This window comes from Sus scrofa, chromosome 10 (assembly GCF_000003025.6).
Source record: "Sus scrofa isolate TJ Tabasco breed Duroc chromosome 10, Sscrofa11.1, whole genome shotgun sequence".
In the NCBI taxonomy this organism is placed as follows: Eukaryota; Metazoa; Chordata; class Mammalia; order Artiodactyla; family Suidae; genus Sus; species Sus scrofa.
In genome coordinates this window covers 15,526,671-15,546,940 of record NC_010452.4, presented here as the reverse complement: position 1 = coordinate 15,546,940, position 20,270 = coordinate 15,526,671, and the positions used below count along the sequence as shown (strand labels likewise).

Sequence of the window (20,270 nt, the reverse complement as noted above, 5' to 3'; positions counted from 1 at the left end):
AAAGGGGAGGGGAGAGGGAGTGGGACGGACAGGGAGTTTGGGGTTGGTAGATACAAACTGTTACATGTAGAATGGACAAGCAGTGAGGTCCTACTGCACAGCACAGGGCACTATATCCAATTTCCTGGGTTAGAACATGATGGAAGATAGTATGAAAAAAGAATGTGTGTGTGTGAGAGAGAGAGACTGGGTCACTTTGCTGTACAGCAGAAATTGAAGGAGCCTTGTACATCAAACGCAATTTAATAAAAAAAAATTGTTTTAAAGGTAAATCAGATCATGTCCCGCTCCTGCCCCACTGATTTCATTTCTTCCTGTGACACTTAGTGTAAACCACAGTGGTCTCTTCACAAGCCCTATGTAATTGATAGAATTCGGGATATGCCACCCCAAAATATGACACCTTAACATATTAGATCTTGTAAGCTAGAGGAATCTGAGAAATGGCAGGTGTAGGAAGGGCTTTCTGGCCTTTCCCTGAAGCAGGTCATGAAATCCTGATGCGAAAGATGCTTCCTCAGAGAAAAGGAGCATCCTTACGTCCAAAGATGAAGGACCACAGAGAGGCATCTGAATGAATAGGCTTTGCTAGGTTCCCCCCATTTACTATACTTACCTTTTAGCCTTTTGTCTTTTTCCATGGCTTTCCACTTTTCATCAAACCTGATGTAAAAATACTCAGGCTTAACCATTTCTTTGAGTCTTCTTTTACTTATTTTACTTAAACTCAGGCTTAACCATTTCTTTGGGTCTGCTTTTTACTTTAAGAAAATTTTGCAACTTTTAAAAAAAATTTGTTTTTTAATTATAGTTGATTTACAGTGTTGTGTCAATTTCTGCTGTACAGCAAAGTGACACACACACACCTACACACACACACACACATATACATACACATTCTTTTTCTCATATTCCATCATGTTCTGTCCCAAGAGATTAGATATAGCTCCCTGTGCTACACAGTAGGACCTCATTGCTTAGCCATTCCACATGTAATAGTTCACATCTAGTAACTCCAAACTGCCAGTCCCTCCCACTGCCTCGCCCCTCCCTCTTGGTAACCACTAGCATGTGAGTCTGTTTCTGTTTTGTAGACAGGTTCATTTGTGCCATACTTCAGATTCCACATATAAGTGATTTCATATGGTCTTTGTCTTTCTTAGTTACTTCACTTAGTATGATAATCTCTGGGTCCATCCATGTTGCTGCAACTGGCATTGTTTCACTCTTTTTTAAGGCTGAGTAGTAGTTCATTGTATGTTCATATACATATCTTTAGCAATTCATCTGTTGATGGACGTTTAGGTTGCTTCCATGTCTTGGCTGTTATAAATCGTGCTGCCATGAACAGTGGGGGTGCATGTATCTTTTCAAATTAGAGTTTTCATCCTTTCTGGGTACATGCCCAGGAATGGGATTGCGGGATCATATGATAACTCTAATGTTAGTTTTTAAAGGAACCTCCATACTCTTTCCATAATGGCTATACCAGTTTACATTCCCAGCAACAATGTAGGAGGGTTCCCTTTTCTCCACACCTTCTCCAACGTTGATCATTTGTAGACTTGTTCATGATAACCGTTCTGACTGGTGTGAGGTGATACCTCATTGTAGTTTTGGTTTGCATTTCTATAATAATTAGTGAGTTGAGCATCTCTTCATGTATGCGTTGGCCATCTGTATGTCATCTTTGGAAAAATGTCTACTTGGGTCTTCTGCCCATTTTTTGGATTGTTTGTTTGGGTTTTGTTTTTTTTTTATATATTAAGCTCTGTAAGCTTTTATATATTTTGGAAGTTAATCCCTTGATTGCATCATTTGCAAGTATTTCCTCGATAAATACCGGTTGAATGGGGCATGAATACATGACCGAGTATCATTGACAGATTGTATCCTATAATTTGATTCAGAGGGTATGATTGAAGTAGTGAGTGTATCTTTTCTAAAAAGCAAGCAAGCAAACAAACAAAAGCAACTCGACTGAGAGAAAAAAAATCCTAGCAGAAGGGGACTCTGCTGGTCTTACTGTCACAGACGTTATGCCCAGGGAATCTGTGGACCTGATTTATTGAAAATACATTGAGGATGTGGGAAGAAAGCTGCATGTTGTACCTCTGACTGGGATTTTGCTTTGAAAACTGGAAGGGCAGGGAGGTTGTGGTTAAGAGAATATAGGCAGTGGTCATTCTCCCGGTGCTCTGCCCTGGGCTCCATCACTCACCAGCTGTGACCCCCTGGGCACATTACTTAAACCTCTTATGCCTCAGTCTCCTCATCCACAAAGTGGGGATGATTACAGGTCCTGCTTTTGAGAATTCTTTTTTGTTGTTGTTGTTAAGGGTGCACGTGCAGCCTATGGAAGTTCCCAGGCTAGGGGTCGAATCAGAGCTGCGGCAGCCAGCCCGCACCACAGCCACAGCAATACTGGATCTGAGCTGCGTCTGCGACCTACACCACAGCTCACAGCAACCCCGGATACTTAACCCACTGATTGAGGCCAGGGATCGAACCCACATCCTAATGGATACTAGTTGGGTTCATTACTGCTGAGCCATGACAGGAATTCCATGCTTCTGAGAATTCTTGTAAATGTTAATTAACATAGTGAGTCTGCTTAACTTGGTGCCTGACACAAAGTAACCATTCAGTAAATATTGTTCTAGAGTTCCTGTAATGGCTCAGCGGTTAACAACAAACCGGACTAGCATCCATGAGGACGTGGGTTTGATCCCCAGCCTTGCTCAGTGGGTTAAGGATCCAGAATTGCCGTGAGCTGTGGTGTAGGCTCAGATCTGGTGTTGCTGTGGCTGTGGTGTAGGCTGGCGGCTACAGCTCCAATTGGACCTCTAGCCTGGGAGCCTCCATATGTGCTGGTATGACCCTAAAAAGACAAAAAGACCCCCCAAAAAAAGAGTGATTGGGATACTGTTAGTCTGCCAGACCTGGCTGGTGTCCCTGCTACTATCTTTCTCCAGTAAATGAACCTTGACTTAATTCTTGGAAAAAATAAAATGTTGACGGAAATAAAAACACACAGCCTCAGAGCTTTGAGTTTCAGTTTTCCAGGCAAGGGGGCACTTACTGAAGAGTATGGCCCAGGAGACAGCCTCTCAGCTCTGAGGACTATTCTAAAGAGGTAGGGGGATGGGAGTTCCCATCATGGCTCAGCGATAACAAACCCAACTAGGATCCATGAGGACACAGGTTTGATCCCTGGCCTCACTCAGTGGGTTACAGATCCAGCGTTACTGTGAGCTGTGGTGTGTAGGTCGGCAGCTACAGCTCCGATTCAACCCCTAGCCTGGAAACTTCCATATGCCTTGGGGGTGCAGCCCTAAAAAGCAAAATAAATAAATTAAATTAAATTTAAAAAGGGAGTTCCCGTCATGGCGCAGTGGTTAACGAATCCGACTAGGAACCATGAGGTTGTGGGTTTGATCCCTGACCTTGCTCAGTGGGTTAAGGATCCGGCATTGCCGTGAGCTGTGGTGTAGGTCGCCAACACAGCTCATGTCCCGCGTTGCTGTGGCTCTGGTGTAGGCCGGTGGCTACAGCTCCGATTCGACCTCTAGCCTGGGAACCTCGATATGCCGCAAGAGTGGCCCTAGAAAATGGCAAAAAGACAAAAAAAAAAAATATATATATATATATATATGTATATATATATATATATATATATATAAAAGAGGTGGGGGAGGCCAGTATATATGTGACTTTGGCTTAGGGTTGCATCTCTGTAGGAGCTGCTAGTCATGAGAAGAGGGCTCTCGGTTCATAATCTTAGTGATTTTCTAAGTATGGGGAGATGCCAGAGTCTGGGTTCATAAAACTTTCCTCTGAAATATACCTACTTATCTAATGGCCCGTTCGGCCTATTCCCCCAGAGCGTAGATCTTTCCCCTGCGAGCATCTCAGGGTGTAACGTAGGTCGGTGCCTGCAGTGACCGAGGACTTCATCCTTGTAGAGGTAGCGGGCGAGCAGCACTCCCTCTGTTTACAGAATCGTCTCCCTCAGCTCCGTGAAAGCTCACGGGGGTCTCTGTCAACTGTTTCCACGTCCAGAGGTGGCCAGTGACTCTGCCATCTGGGTAGCAGGACACCTACTTCAGCGTCAGGGCCTCCCCCATCTCTTTGGGAAGGTTCTCATTGGCCTTGTCAATCTTGAGCTTTAATTACCACCAGACGCCCCACAATAAGGGTACAAAGTCGGCCTCATTTTATGTCGAGTGCAGAACTAATTGTATTGATGAGCGGAGGCCATCTGTTCGGTTTCATTGATAATGCCCTTGGATAGCCAGGATCTAAAGAATGAAAGGCAGTGAACCTGACTGCCAAGCATCTACGTAGATCATCAGGTCTAATCACCAGTGCATTGCACTTGGCAGTGAAAGAAAGCTCTGAAAATGTCATCTGAAAATGTTAGGGAGGTCCCAGTTGAGGAGACTCCTCTAGCCAGTATATATGGAATCTTTTTGGTGATTGTGCTCTGTCAGTTTGGGAACTTGGAGAAATTTTTTTCTAATTGTAAGTTTTGAGACTAGACGTTCCCTTTTTTTTTTTTTTTTTTTTTATGGTGCCCCCCTGAAGTATATGGAAGTTCCCAGGCCAGGGATTGAACTTGAGCCACAGCTATGACCTACACCTCAGGTATGGCAACATCGAATCTTTTAACCCACTGCACCGGGCTGGGGATCGAACCTCTGCCTCTGCAGTGACCCAAACCACTGCAGACAGATTCTTAATCCACTGTACCACTGCAGGAACTCCCTGGAAGTTATGTTAAAAATCTATCTGTTATTGGAATTCCTGTTGTGGCTCAGCGGTAATGAACCCGACTGATACCCTTGAGGACACAGGTTTGATCCCTGGCCTCTCTCAGTGGGTTTAAGGATCTGGCATTGCCGTGGCTGTGGCATAGGCTGGCAGCTGCAGCTCTGATTTGACCCCTAACCTGGGAATTTCTATATGCCCTGGGTGCGGCCCTAAAAAGACCAAAAAAAAAAAAAAAAAAGACTCTTATTAGTGTTTACTCTGAGGCAGGCACTGAGCAAAGCACTTTCTTTATGTTGATTATCTCCTTGAATTTTGTAGTAACTTTTTTTTTTTCCGAAAGTGGAAGGAGATTTTAAAGAAATTCATCATTTGTCCAAGTTTACACAGTTAATAACTGGCAGAGCTGAGTTTTGTCTACTTTATTCAAAATCCTTTCCTCTTAAATGTTTCTTTACAACAAGAGCAAAATCATACATACATGAAAATATAATTTATGAGGATTTGTGTGTCTGCCAACACACAAACACACATAAGCACATGCATATACACACACGTACACAAACACACACCATGTTATCAATAAAGTTAACAGATGCAGGGGCTACCTATTTTTGTATCCTATTAGAGAACTACAGGTATTTCTTTGAGAAAGTAAAATATTGTTCCTAGACTGAAAGAGAAATTTTGATGATCGCATTAAGTTTGGAGAGTAAATACATCCTATTAATAAGAACAGCTAGACTTCTATGAACAATGTCATATTTATTCCACCAAAGCTCCCTGGCCTTACAGTGTGAATCATTTGTAGTTATTTCAAAGTGCCATGAAAAGAGGTGTGCAAAAGATTGTTGCTCTTTTGTGTCCCTGAATCTCAAGCTCTTCCCCTGTTATTCGGTGTCAGGAATAGTGCTAAGCCTTTGGGCGTAGTTCTCTGAGAGGAGGCATTGCAGGCATTCCAGGGATTTGCCCAAAGGTGAATTTTAATGAGCTCTGCCTACTTCTTGCCTCGCAGGTGGAGGGAAAGTAACCACAGGGGCTGTTATCCATGGAAATGAGCTCGGCGTGAATGCTAATTAGATCAGGCCCCTGCAGAGTAGCCAGCTGTGGGTTGGTAAAAGCAATACAAGGATAGGTCCCAGAAATAAGTCCTTTCAAGGCTGATTTCTAAAGACCTTTTCTAGCAGGGCATAGGAGACAGTGCTGGGTTGCCGAAGGAGCAGTTAAGACCTCCAGGGAACATGAGGGAAGGAGAATGTGGAGGTGAGCGGGGTTCCCCCAGAATTCCTTACTGAACCCATGGTTCCTAGACCTTGGGTCGTGTCTCTATTTTTATGTTTAGCATAAATGCATAATTTACTTTGCTGTTTAGTAAAATGAGGGTAATGATAAAATTGCTCTTTGGCTTCCAAGGAATTTCATTCTCCTTCTCTTCTAATCTTTCCAGTATTTTCTTCTGGCTTCTTCACCTGCCCTACTTTCCCTACCAACCGGAAGTGATTCAATATTTTCTGTATTTGGCTTTGACCCAGTTCTCTTCTCTTGAAAATCTCTCTGGATAATCTTACCTACTTCTGTGGCTTCAATAATAGGGAAAAAAGAATCTTAGAAGAATGGGGGAAGTAGACACAAAAGGCATAGATGATGTGTCATCCATCTGACGAGCACCTCTGAACTTCTGTTGTGTCACAGACCCTGTTAGTCTGATGAAGCCTATGAACTCCTTCCTTAAATGATGTTTTAAATGTATAAATTGAAATGCATAGGATTAAAATGAAAAATCATTTAAAAAGCTAAAATAAATAAGTAAAGTATATTTAACTTGAACAACAACAAAAAAGAAGTGCATAGGATTGCAAAGAAAACTGATAATGCTGAAATAAAGTTGTCATTTTAAAAACCAAAAAAAATATTTGGGATATTATATATTCTGTACTACTTTTAGTACTAGTTGTGAGAGAACAAGATCTGGTGATTACCGTCATTTCAAAGTGGTGATAAATACTTGGAGATACCAGTAATAGTTACTATACCACGGTATGAAAATTCTTTTTTTTTTTCCTTTTTCTTTTTAGGGCCGCACCTGCGGCCTATGGAGGTTCCCAGGCTAGGGGTCCAAAGGGAGCTACACTGCTGGCCTACACCACAGCCACAGCAACACCAGATCTGAGCCGCATCTGTGACCTATACCACAGCTCACACCAACACCGGATCCTTTAAGCCACTGAGAGAGGCCAGGGATCAAACCCTCCTCCTCGTGGGTACTAGTCAGGATCCTAACCCGCTAAGCCACCACGGGAACGCCTATGAAAATTGTTAATGGGAATAGAATCACAGGTTCTTTCGTAGTCCCGTGGGTTTTTGCCTGTCTCCGTAACTGAAGGGACTGTTAACGAGAGGTGATGACAGAAAATTAATTAGAGTTGAGGGAAAAGAAAGATGAAGCTTCTAGGTCCCCTGATTCTCTTCATGGCTCCAAGGTTACGAATACCTGGTCGAAAGATTTCTGAAAGAGGTTGGGAATCCTCTTGATGGCGAGAAGCACGCAGGTAGAGCCACCCACATTTGCATAATTCCATCCCTGGTTTTCTCCTTTTGGTTTCTCTGGGCTTCTTGACTCTCTTCTTTGTCTTTCTCAGTATGGCTTTTATAGTGAAGTACAGTTGAAATTAGTCAGTCCTTCTCTTTATTAATGGATGTTCTACTTTTGCTCTATTTGTTGGGATCTTTTTTGTTTGATTTTTTAATGTATTCCTTAGTCGTAGGGGAGGCTGAAACTGCTGATTATCTGGGGTCATTTGTTCATGCTGTGTCTCGCTTCTGTTACCATAGGTAATTGGACTTTAAATGCGGATAGAACTAAAATATCCAACTTCAGCCTCTGTCTGTTGCTTTCAAAAGTTTTGAAGTAGATTAAAAACAAATAAATAAATAACAAACAAACAAACAACAACAACAACAAAGAACCCCCCATCTTTCTCCACCTTTTTGACTCTCCTTCTCCTTGGCTTCCCAAACACTGCGTCCTCCTGGCCTCCTGGCCTCCTTTGTCCTCCGGCCTCCCTTTTGGTCCCCTCTGAATCTTCTCATCTGTTTCACACTCTCCCAACCAGAAAAATGTAGGCGTTCCGCACACATTAGGCTTTGTGCTAGTTTTCTCTTGCTTTTTACCCTTGATTATCTCTCTCAATCCTCACTCCTTTCCCATGTCCCTTGTCAGCTTTTTTTTTTTTGGTGGGGTGGCGCGGGGGGGGGTGTTTGTTTGTTTGTTTGTTTTGGCTTTTGGCTTTTTAGGGCCGCACGTGCAGCGTATGGACGTTCCCAGGTTAGGGGTTGGTTGCCACTGGCCTACACCACAGCCACAGCAACACCAGATCTGAGCCGCATCTGCGACCTACACCACAGCGCACGGCAATGCCGGATCCTTAACCCACTGAGCGAGGCCAGGGATCGAACCCACATCTTTATGGATCCTAGTCGGGTTTGTTAACCACTGAGCCATGAGGGGAACTCTGCCTTGTCAGATTTAATGGAACCTCTACTTTCTGCTGATATGTCATCTCCCTTCCAGTTGCAAATGTGTGTGCCATCCGAGTTAGACCCCTAAAATGCACTTGGTTGCTCTCACAAGCATCAAAGTTAGGTCCAAACTTTTCTTGCTGGTTCGTAGCATCTGCAGCATGGTCCCTACCAACACAGCCAGTCTTCGCCGCCGCCGTACGGACCTCTCTCATCACCCTCCTGCCTCACCCTCCCCTTGGCCAACCAGCTCTCAAAATCCAAATGTACCGCATTTTACAAGCTCCTCCCTCTACCTAGAATATCTGTCTCTCCAGCTCACCCACAAAAACTTTATCTTTCGAGACTCATTTCAAGTCCCCCTTCCTCCAATTCCAGATGCCCCCCCCCAAGCAGAATTAATTTTCCCTTCCTGCTCCAGTGCCAGTGGTACTTTAGATGATACATTGTCCATCTAATTCTTTATTTTTCTTTTTTTTTTTTTTTGGTCTTTTTAGGGCTGCACCCACAGCATATGGAGGTTCCCAGGCTATGGATCAAATCAGAGCTATTGCAACGGGCTTACACCACAGCCACAGCAATGCCAGATCCAAGTCGTGTCTGTGACCTACACCACAGCTCACGGCAATGCCGGATCCTTAACCCACTGAGCGAGGCCAGGGATTGAACCTGCGTACTCATGGATGCCAGTCAAACTCATTTCCACTGATCCACAGCGGGAACTCCTGTCCATCTAATTAAAATTCTTACTCTTGTTTTACCGTTTCTTAGAGTCTACCTTCTATTTAAATCAGTATGTATGAGATAAGCTCTTTCACTAGATTATAAGTTCCAGAGGCCGAGGGACATTATTTCTGTGTTGTGGAAAGTGATTTGTTTAACCTGTGCTCATAAAGGCTCAACAAAATTTAGTTCAGCTATGGGTGTTGGTTGGGTGATTGGATCCCCAAATTGTAAATGTCTCTAAGACACACACCCACAATCCATTTGGGGTATAATAGCCATCAAATACACAAACATTTTACTAAGATAGTTGTTTTGTTTCTAAAAGTGGCTAAATGGAGTAAGTCTCATTAGCAGAAACAATTAACAGTTCTATTGAGAAGTTCTCAATAGAAAAACTATATTAGAAGCTAAAATTCGGAGTTCCCGTCCTGGTACAGCGGAAACGAATCCGACTAGGAACCATGAGGTTGCACGTTTGATCCGTCATCTCGTTCAGTGGGTTAAGGATCTGGCATTGCTCTAGGCTGTGGTGTATGTAGTTCACAGACATGGCTCGGATCTGGCGTTGCTATGGCTGTGGTGTCGGCTGGCAGCTGTAGCTCCAATTGGATCCCTAGCCTGGGAACCTCCATGTGCCATAGGTGCGGCCCTAAAAAGCCAAAACAAAACAAAACAAAAAAGCTAAAATTCATTCTTGAATAAAACAGTTCTGTTCTAGAAAACACTTACACGTGTCTTCATAAGAGTTTGGAGTTCTCGAGTTTCCCATTAAAAATTTACATTTTCTGGGCGTTCCCGTTGTGGTGCAGTGGAAACGAATCCCGACTAGGAACCATGAGGTTTCTGTTCAAAAAAAAAAAAAAAAGAATTTACTTTTCTTAAACTGGGAAAAAATTGTTCATTCCTTTATTAAAATGTTATGTGTCACCTGGCTAACTCAGAAGTGAAAGCCACCCAGCCTTAGCTGCCCAAGGAAGGCCACCAGGTGTGTATGCTGTCAATAAATAATGAAGTATAGGAGTTCCCTTCGTGGTTCAGCAGTTAATGAATCCAACTAGGATCCATGAGGATGCGAGTTTGATCCCTGGCGTCGCTCAGGGGGATCAGGATCCAGCGTTGCCGTGAACTGTGGTGTAGGTCGCAGACGCGGCTCAGATCCTGTGTGGCTGTGGTGTAGGCTGGCAGCTATGGCTCCAATTCGACCCCTAGCCTGGGAACTTCCATATGCCGCAGGTGTGGCCCTAAAAAAAGCAAAAAATAAAATAAAATAAAATAATGAAGTATAAACAGAGAAGACACATGTATTGGGACATTGCTGATGGCGGTTTATTTAGGGCTTGGTTATTACCAATACTTCATACATTTCCGTAAGTCCATCTTTAATAAAGCCCTGAAACAGGCAGGTTTTAAAATTGCTTTTATAGTATCATTTTGAGCCTTAGGCTGGGAAGTTGTAAGCAATAGTAATAGGATTGACTATTCCTGTGTTCTAGTAGTAATAAAACCAATAGTATTTTAGTTTTGAAACTAGTTCTAATATATGTCCAACATGATACTAGAAATCGGATGTACACAAAACTTAATCGATGGTCATAAGTCTTTCACAGAAGTAGTATCTTTTAAAGAATTGCATTGGTCTAAGGGGGGAAAAACAAATATTACTACAGGAAAATGGTTGTGTAGCAAGGTCAGGATTTTTTTGGATTTTTTTTTTTTTAAGGCTAGTTTGATATTGGTCATTAAGGACATTTGCCAAGATTTTCTGAAATATGAGTGCTAACTTTTGGGAAACAACATAAACTCTTTGAACACAGTGTATTATAGGAGAAATGTGAAAGGCCTTTGATGGAAAGGGAAAGTCATGAGGCACATATACATTCAGGAAGAGTAAGGAGTATTTTTCAGATGTCTCTGTATGCATGTCTCAAGATCTGTGGCTTCCAATTTGACTAGATTTTGTTTGTTTGTTTTTCAACATCTTTTCTAAGAATTGCCCTGGTGGAAAATATTCCTGAAGGCCTTAACTATTCAGAAAATGCACCATTTCACTTATCACTTTTCCAAGGCTGGATGAACTTACTCAACATGGCCAAAAAGTCTGTTGACATAGTGTCTTCCCATTGGGATCTCAACCACAGTCATCCATCAGCATGTCAGGTAAGCTGCATCCTTTGTGTGTGTGTGTCTGATTTTTCTTGTTTGCATTGTATACTCTTTCCTATTCGTGCGTCTTTGCCTCAAGTTCAATCGCATTTTCTCAGCCTGTCTGTACCCATAGTTCATGTGCATTATTACATTTATATGTATGTTATGTTAATACGAGATTGCTCAGCTTCTCCTAGAAGGGGAGGCTTTCAAGGGCAAAATCCCACGTCGTCTTGCACACAAAAGGCTCTGCTGTACCGGGTAACTTTAGGGACATCTTCACATGGTCGTGTCCACTGATGGCACAGCCCAGAATTCTGCACCACACTATCTGCGTAGTTCCTGTTCCCCAACTGCTGGCTGAGGCATTTGTTCTGTTAATTGGTGCCCTAATTTGCCCTGGGGACCCAGAGACTTTTTAAATGGTGGAGTCATACGTCCCAGTCTAGCTGTCTATTCTTGACTCTGTCATATTTGAGTGAACAGGGAAAAGAAATGTAGCAGGTATCAGAACAGTCTTTAGAAAACTGAGGAAATAATCTAAATGGTTTCTAAATGAAGTGTCCTAGAGAAAATATGATCCAAGTAAATTTTAGTCTATTTCTTTTTGTCTTTTTTTTTTTTTTTGTCTTTTTCTAGGGCCGCACCTGCAGCATATGGAGATTCCTGGGGTACGGGTCTCATCAGAGCTGTATCCGCTGGCCTACACCTCAGCCACAGCAAGGCAGGATCCGAGCCGTGTCTGCAACCTATGCCACAGCTCACGGCAACGCCAGATCCTAAACCCACAACCTCCTGGTTCCCAGTCGGATTCGTTAACCACTGATCCACCACGGGAACTCCTAGTCTATTTTTCTGTATGTTGGTACCATTTTAGCACTGAGCTAGCAAATTGATGCCCATTAACCTACACTTCAGTGTCTTGCGTGGGTCAGGGAGAAATTTAGTTCTATTTATATACAAAATGTGTTGGCTTTAAGCCTATAATCATTATCTCACTGGTGCTTTGATTGGCTTCAATGATACTATTTTAAAGTCAGACGATATTAGAAAATAGGTATAAGCAAAAAACCCATAAAGGCCACACTAAATAAGACTTGGATAAGTTCGCGTGTCATATTTAGCATTTTTCTACCTCTCCGACGGCAGGTGCTTCAGGTACTTAGTGCAGCGTTTCTCATCTCCAAACTTAGTGGTTTTAAACGTAGCAATCATCTATTTATTCATGATTCTGGGCAGGGTTTGTCAAGGGACTTCTCTCTGATCTAGTGTTGGCTAGGAGTTCCCATCGTGGCTCAGTGGTTAACGAATCTGACTAGGAACCATGAGGTTTTGGGTTCCATCCCTGGCCTCGCTCAGTGGGTTAAGGATCCGACATTGCTGTGAGCTGTGGTGTAGATCACAGACGCGGCTCGGATCCCGTGTTGCTGTGGCTCTGGTGTAGGCTGGCGGCTACAGCTCCGATTAGACCCCTAGCCTGGGAACCTCCATATGCCATGGGAAGCGGCCCTAGAAAAAAAGGCAAAAATGGCAAAAAAAAAAAAAAAAAATAGTGTTGGCTAGGGTGGCTTGCCTGGGGCCGGAGGAGCCAAAGTGACCCCTCACATGTCAGCATCTTACCTGGGGTGGCTGGGTAGCTCTCTCCCTGTATGTGTCTCTCATCATTCAGTAAAGTCTCCTCAACTCTTTCCCTGTGTTTCTATCCGAAAGGGGCAAAAGCAAAAACTCTGAGGCCTCTTAAGATCTGGGCTCTAGAATCCCAATTGCTTCCGCCCTGTTCTGTGTCAAAGCAAGTCACAAACCCAGGATGTGGGGGTGGGGGATCCATCTGGTAATGGGAAAAAAATTATTTTTTCCTTTTTAGGGCCAAACTCTCAGCACATGGAAGTTCCCAGGCTTGGAGTTGAATCAGAGGTCCAGCTGCCAGCCTGTATACCACAGTCACAGCCACGCCAGATCTGAGCCATGTCTTTGACCTACACCACAGTTCAGAGCCACGCCAGATTCTTAACCCACTGAGCGAGGCCAGGGATTGAACTTGCATCCTCGTGGATACTAGTCAGGTTCATTGCCACTGAGCCATGACAGGAATTCTGGGAATGGGGAGAATTGTTGACACACATCTTTCAGAAGGATGTCCCCCTACGTTCTCTGGTCCCAGCAATCTACACATTTCAAATGCACTCCTCAGAGTTCCCTTGGTGGCTCAGCAGTTAAAGAACCTGACTAGGATCCATGAGGGTACGGGTTCGATCCCTGGCCCCGCTCAGTGGGTTCAGGATCTGTTGTTGCCATGAGCTGTGGTGTACGTCACAGATGTAGTTTGGATCCCGTGTTGCTGTGGCTGTGGTGGAGGCCAGCAGCTACAGCTCTGATTCAATCTGTAGCCTGGGGATGTCCATATGCTGTGGGTGTGGCTCTAAAAAAAAAGAAAGAAAGAAAGAAAGCGCGCTCCTCATCCTGCAAAACGTGTATCCCATTGCAGCAGAGGCTCAAAGCCCAGGACCTCATCATCGGTATCAGGTCAGGATCTAGATAGGGCTCCTCCTGTGGGCTGCGCTTGATTTGGAAGCCTGAGAACTGAAAAGACAAATGACATCCCCATCAAGCCTCCCAACGTACAGGGCGGAACAGTGATGAGATGCCATGGGTAGATCCTCCTGTTCAGAGGGGGACGTGGAGGGCACAGATCAGCCGTGAGCCCACGGCAGCTTTCAGAGCCCTCCTGACTCATGTCACCTCACCGGTTTTCCAAACTTGGCGAGAACAGGGAATGTTCCTAGACTGGGGAATCTCGTTCCACTTCCTGGGCCTACCTTCCTGATCTGCTCTTCTCAGAAACTCTCTGCTCCACCTTCTCTGTTTTTCTCTCTTTTTCATAAGAAATAGGCTGTGTTTGCTTCAGACTTAATTTCCTCAGGCAGCTTCCCACCAGTGGAGAGCTGAGGCCCCAGAGACCTCTTCATATGAAACCATCTCTGTCTGCTTTTAGTTCCAAGGGAACAATCCTTTAGAAACTTTCATCGACTTTCTATGTCTCCAGTTATAATCCACGCTATTAGCAAAAGGCCACAGCACAGATAACACATGGGCAGGTCTTTTTCTTTTCTTCTCTTTTTTGTCTTATTAGGACTGCACCTGCAGCATATGGAGGTTCCCAAGCTAGGGGTCGAATCAGAGCTACAGCTGCCGGCCTGCACCACAGCCACAGCCACACAAGAGACGAACTGCACCTGCAACCTACACTGAAGCGCACAGCAAGGCTGGATTCTTAACCCACTGTGCGAGGCCAGGGATCGAACTCACATCCTCATGGATTCTAGATGGGTTCCTAACCCGCTGAGCCACAAGGAGGCCTCCTAGAGATTATTTTAAAAGAGCCTGGCTCATGCCTTCCTACCCTCTCACCACACTTAATTGTACAGAGATCAGGAATGGAAAAAAGAAAGCGAGTCCAGGCTGCCAGCTTTATCTCTTCAATGCACTATAAAGACCCATATCGTGTTCTCTCCAGGCCATCAAGTTTTACTCTTCCTGAAAAAGAAGGTAGTGGCTGAGAGCCTCTTTCATTTGTTTCACCTGATTTGATCTTTCAAATGGGAATGGGAAAGTTAAGACTTTACCCAGCATTTCACATTTTGGGTGACCAGTCTTTGGACCTTTGAGCATGCTTTTCTTTTTACCAGGTCCTCATGAATAGAGTCATCGATTGGGATATAGTCATCGATTGGCTTATTGCACACAGAAAAAGAAAAGCCTAAGAAAAAGAAATGCACACTGTCATTACTCAAGTTAGATAATTTAAATTTTTTAAAAGATGTTCCGGTAGGATGAAAATTGGCTCAGGTTCACAGCTTATTTTCTGATCATGTATTTTTAACTAATTAATTAATTTATTTATTATTTATTGTCTTTTGCCTTTTCTAGGGCTGCACCCACAGCATATGGAGGTTCCCAGGCTAGGGGTCGAATCGGAGCTGTTGCCACCAGCCTACACCACGGCCACAGCAACGCCAGATCCAAGCCGCGTCTGCTACCTACACTACAGCTCACGGCAACGCCGGATCCTTAACCCACTGAGTGAGGCCAGGGATCGAATCCAAAACCTCATGGTTCCTAGTCGGATTCGTTTCCTCTGCGACATGATGGGAACTCCTGAGCGTGTATTTTTAAAAGAAACTCTGTATTTTGAGGAGCAGAACAGTCAAACAGGACATTGACTTCTAAACCGACAGAGCCTGAGAAGTCCTAAGTGGAGACTCTAAGTGGTAAATAGATCCATAGGAGCTCTGACGGGAAAGAGGCCCGTCTACTTGTCATAACGCAGCTGTAAGCAAAATACACCAAGGACTAGTATAGGCAGTGGCAGGAAGGCCCCAGCTCAACAGAAAAGGGACACAAATAAACATAGCACATGACATTTCATATCTTCTCTGGACGAGAAGCAATTTCATAAGAGTGAGCAGCGGTGTTGTGAACAGGATGATGAATGCCTGCCCTCTTTCTTCACTTTGAATGCAAACAGACACATTCATTAAATGTGCATTTCTTCTCTGTGCTCTCAGAGGGTTGCTATTTTCATTCCCACCCTGAAAAACTCATCTTGTCTTTCCTACCTGCAGTGGTTGTTTCCTTCTGTGCTGAAAGAAACTGGGCGGGGACCTTTCTCTGCATCACAGTCATATTAAAGGCTAATGAGGTCTACGGTTTTACAGTAATCATATTTTCTTTTCTTTTCCAGGCTACACCTGTGGCCTATGAAGGTTCCCAGGCATATGGAAATTCCCAGGTTAGGGGTCAAATCAGAGCTGCAGCTGCCAGCCTACACCACAGCCACAGCAAGGCCAGATCTGAGCTGTGTCTGTGACCTACACCACAGCTCACGGCAACACCGGATCCTTAACCCACTGAGCCAGGCCAGGGATTGAACCCGAATCTTCATGGATACTAGTTGGGTTCGTAACCAGCTGAGCCGCAATGGAAACTCCCGTATTTTCATATTTAATCAAAATACAAGGTTGGGCTAAGAGTTTTGTTTCTTTCTGTCTGAATGATGAGTTTAGACCCTGATATGCTGAATTTCTATGACAACTTGATTGCTAATTTATGGGATCAAATGATGGAAATTTATGAAATCAAGACTGTTTAGGAAAAGCCAGGAAATATGATTTGACAAAGGCTTATCAGCAGGGCTAATTCATTGAGAAAAAAAAATTCTATTCTTCATGAGTTCACTGTGAGAAGCCAAATAAAATAATTAATGAATTGCAACAACTCAATCTTAAAAAGATGAATTTATATGAAATCATTTTGTTACAGGTCCACAGTGAACCATGATTGCCAACTGATGATACAGCACAGTTGGTTAACTTTGAAGTATCATGATTTTAAAAATTTAATAGTATTTGCTCAATTAAGTGCATAGCATGCATGCAAGTGCAATGATCCAGGAAGTTTTGGAAAGCATAAGCCAGGCTCCTGTCTCTACACAGTAAGTGGTAGACAGACTGTAGAAATGAGTCAAGGGTGAGGCTTTAAAAAAAAAGTCAAAAGTAAAAAAAAAAATTGTTTTTAAATTGGCACAACATTGTAAGTCAACTATACTTTTAAAAAAAAAGTCAAAAGTAAAAAATTTCAAAAAGAGTATAGTTGAGATTTATTTTTATCTACTTATTAGCTGTGTGACTTTGAGCAAAATTCTGAGCTTTCTGTGCCTCAGTTTGCTCATCAGCAACAAGAAGGTGAAAACAGAACCTACAGGCCATTGTGTAGATTAAACGAGTTAATATGTGTAAAGGGCAGAGAACAGTCTTTGACCATGTACGTGCCTACATAGGTGTTTATGGTTAAATTCATGTGTGTTGTCATTCACATTTATTTGTATACACATTGCAGCTCTACTTCAAGTCAGTTTAATTGTAGAAAGAAATAATGATTTCTTTTCAGTTATTGTTATTTTTCAACTCTGGTTGTTCTTTATGTTTTCCGATTCTTTGTTAAAAACTTATAATTTCTGGAGTTCCCGTCATGGTGCAGTGGAAATGAATCCAACCAGGAACCATGAGGTTGCAAGTTCGATCCCTGGCCTCGCTCAGTGGGTGAAGGATCCGGCGTTGCCACGAGCTGTGATGTAGGTTGCCTACATGGCTCGGAGCCTGTGTTGCTGTGGCCGTGGTGTAGGCTGGCGGCTACAGCTCCAATTCGACCCCTAGCCTGGGAACCTCCATATGCCATGGGTGCCGCCCTAGAAAAGACAAAAAAAAAAAGTTAAGTCTCTGTTGACCCTAGTCCTGTAGAGCTCCTGTAGTTCAGTCCTGCTGGCTTCAGAGTCAGATGCTCTGGGGGCTTCTCTTCCTAATGCCAGACCCCCAAGCTGAGGAGCCAGATGTGGGGCTCAGAATTCTCACTCCTATGGGAGACCCTTTACAGTTATTCTCCAGTATGTGGACCCCCCTGCCCTGCTGGGCGTGGGATATGAATATATTGTGGAAGCGCCCCTCCTACCGTCTCATCGTGGTTTCTTTATGTCTTTTGTTGTAGAAGATCTTTTTTAGTAGGTGCAAGTCTTTCTTTCATAGATGGTTGCTCAGCAGTTAGCTGTGACTTTCGTGTGCTTGTGAGAGGAGAGGAGGTGAGCTCAAGGTCCTTCGACTTTGCCATCTTGCCAATAATCCAGATAAGGCGTTTTTACTGTGTCCTTCCCATATGCTAGAGTCCAGGATGGTTGCCATGTAAAATTCAAGGAGGAGTATAATTTCTTTAAATGTGAGACTCTAGGTCGATGAGAAGGATTGGGCACATTATCATTGTATATGGAATTCCAACTTTTATTACCTACAAATTTTTACACACATGCAGTCTTGCTCCCATCCCTTTATGTATCTGTCTGTCTGTCTATCTATGTATCTATGTAGATACATAGACACACAACATACATATCCCTCTGGACAACTGGCATCTTGAATCTTGAATTCACAGGTAGTAACACGGTCTTATCAAACCTACAGCCACTTCTGATTTTTGTTGATTGCTTGTTTGGTGGGTGTTTGGCCCCTTGCTTTTGTTTTAGTTGAAGCCCTGATGACGGGCAGCGTTCAGTGCCCTCACTCTGATGTTGGTGGGGTACACTCTGCCACCAGTCGGGTGGGCAGCTGCACCCACGTGTGACCAACATGCTCAGGCCCTGTCTTAGAGCCACTCGTCCGTGCCAAGGCATATTCTTCCTGACTCTCAGGGCAGGTTAGGCAACAGAAAAGAGCTTTTGTTTCACCCAACGTATAAACCTTTTCCTTGTCATGTCAGTTTCATAGCTGTCTTCATGATCTGTTCCTAAATGGTGTTGTTGACATTTTCTATTATATCACTTCATATTTTGCTCCATCGTGCCTCTTACCCATTCTCAGGGAGCCTGCACTCTGGCGGGTCAGCCGCGACTCCACCCGCTTCGGGATTTCTCACTCCCAGTCTCCACCATCGCATTGACTCTCCGTCTTCAGTGCCTCTCTAAACCCACTGTTCCCTTCATTCCCACCTGTGCTGTTCCCAGATGAGTCTCCATTCCCTCTCCGAGTCCACTGAAGGAGACTTTTTCACTCATTTATCATGCAAATAGTCAGCATCTACTCTCCAACATAGGGGCTCTTCTAGAACCCTGGAGAATTCTTTTTTTTTTTTTTTTTTTTTTTTTTTTTTGTCTTTTTAGGGCTGCACTCAAGGCATATAGAAGTTCTCAGGCTAGGGGTCGAATCAGAGCTACAGCTGCTGGCCTACACCATAGCCACAGCAACGTTGGATCCTTAACCCACTGAGCGAGGCCAGGGATGGAACCCACATCCTCATGGTTACTAGTTGGATTCATCTCCCCTGCACCAGAATGGGAGTTCCTGGAGATTTGATTTTGGTTAATGTCATTTCCATGTAAAAAAAAAGTCTGATAACAGTATCCAGTCATCTTGCAGCCTCATCATAATATTTCATTAGAATTTTTTGTCTTTATTACTCATTTTTCTGTAACCTAGGAAAAATAAACTCACAACAGTTCCTGCTTTTCATTTTGCCTGAATGGAGATGAGCATAATTGGTGGAGACCTGTTGTAATTAAGAGGTTGGTGTGCTGGTGCATTGTAATTCATAGGTTGGCGTGAGTGAAGCAACCAGAGAAGGTAGGATGTTCTGATACTACATGGAAAACACACGTTTCAGGAGTTCCCTTCATGGCTCAGCGGTTAACGCATCCAACAAGGATCCATGAGAATATCCAAAAAGAATATTTGGAGAAGGGCTCAGGCTCTGATACTTTTTGATAAAGGACTTGGGGATTCCAGGCAGCCAGGGTTGGGAATCACTGCTTTAAACCATCCCAGTCTGATAACCAGTGCGTGATTTCTGTAGATCTCACAGTAGAGCTGGGTCAGTCCCTTTCCTGCTCAGTTTGTGAACTTGGTTTTACCTGTTTAGGTTTCATCCTGCTCATTCCAGTTGTTACCTCGGGGGTGACATATAAAGGTGGCAACTTCTGTTTGAATGTTCCACATACTCCTGGCCTCTGGGGCCTGTGTCGGACTTATTCTTGGAGCTTTGTTGTTGAGCATCTGGCCAGGGAGCAAGCACCGAGGCTGCGTGTAGTTTTGAAACCATAGATCCTCTTCTAATGAATAACTCTGGTGCGGTGTCAGGATGAAGATAGCGTCGCCTTGCGGAAGGGGGTCCCTTTCTTTGAAATAGCATCTTTTGGGAGTTCCTGTTGTGGCTCAGCGGGTTAAGAACCTAACTAGTATCCATGAGGATGTGGGTTCCATCCCTGGCCTCGCTCAGTGGCTTAAGGATCCAGCGTTGCCGTGAGCTGTGGTGTAGGTCGAAGATGCAGCTCGGATCCCGCCTTGCTGTGGCTGTGTTGTAGGCTGGCAGGTGCAGGTCCGATTGGACCCCTAGCCTGGGAACTTCCATATGCTGCAGGTGCGGCCCTAAAAAGACCCAAAAAAAGAAAGGTAAAATAATAAAATAAAATACATCTTTTCCCTGTTCCACAAAATAAACATTTGGCAACGTTATAAATTAGCATTCTCCTGTTTGAAATGTGGCCACAGAATAATTTTGAATGTGCATTTCTT

General features: G+C 43.8%; 1 protein-coding gene across 6 annotated transcripts in view; it reads left to right on the top strand.

Moving 5' to 3' along the window:
* Positions 1-20,270, top strand: part of PLD5 (phospholipase D family member 5) — a 303,291-nt gene that overhangs the window by 176,950 nt on the left and 106,071 nt on the right. For 3 of the 6 annotated variants that reach the window (XM_021064454.1, XM_021064453.1, XM_021064455.1), the window contains one exon: positions 11,004-11,172. The exons of 1 other annotated variant lie outside the window; for it this stretch is intronic. In XM_021064454.1, coding sequence (XP_020920113.1) covers positions 11,004-11,172 — 169 coding nt within the window. Of the gene's footprint in view, positions 1-4,994; positions 6,034-11,003; positions 11,173-20,270 lie in introns of those variants that run through there. 2 more of the 6 variants (XM_021064456.1, XM_005667950.3) reach the window with 2 other exon arrangements.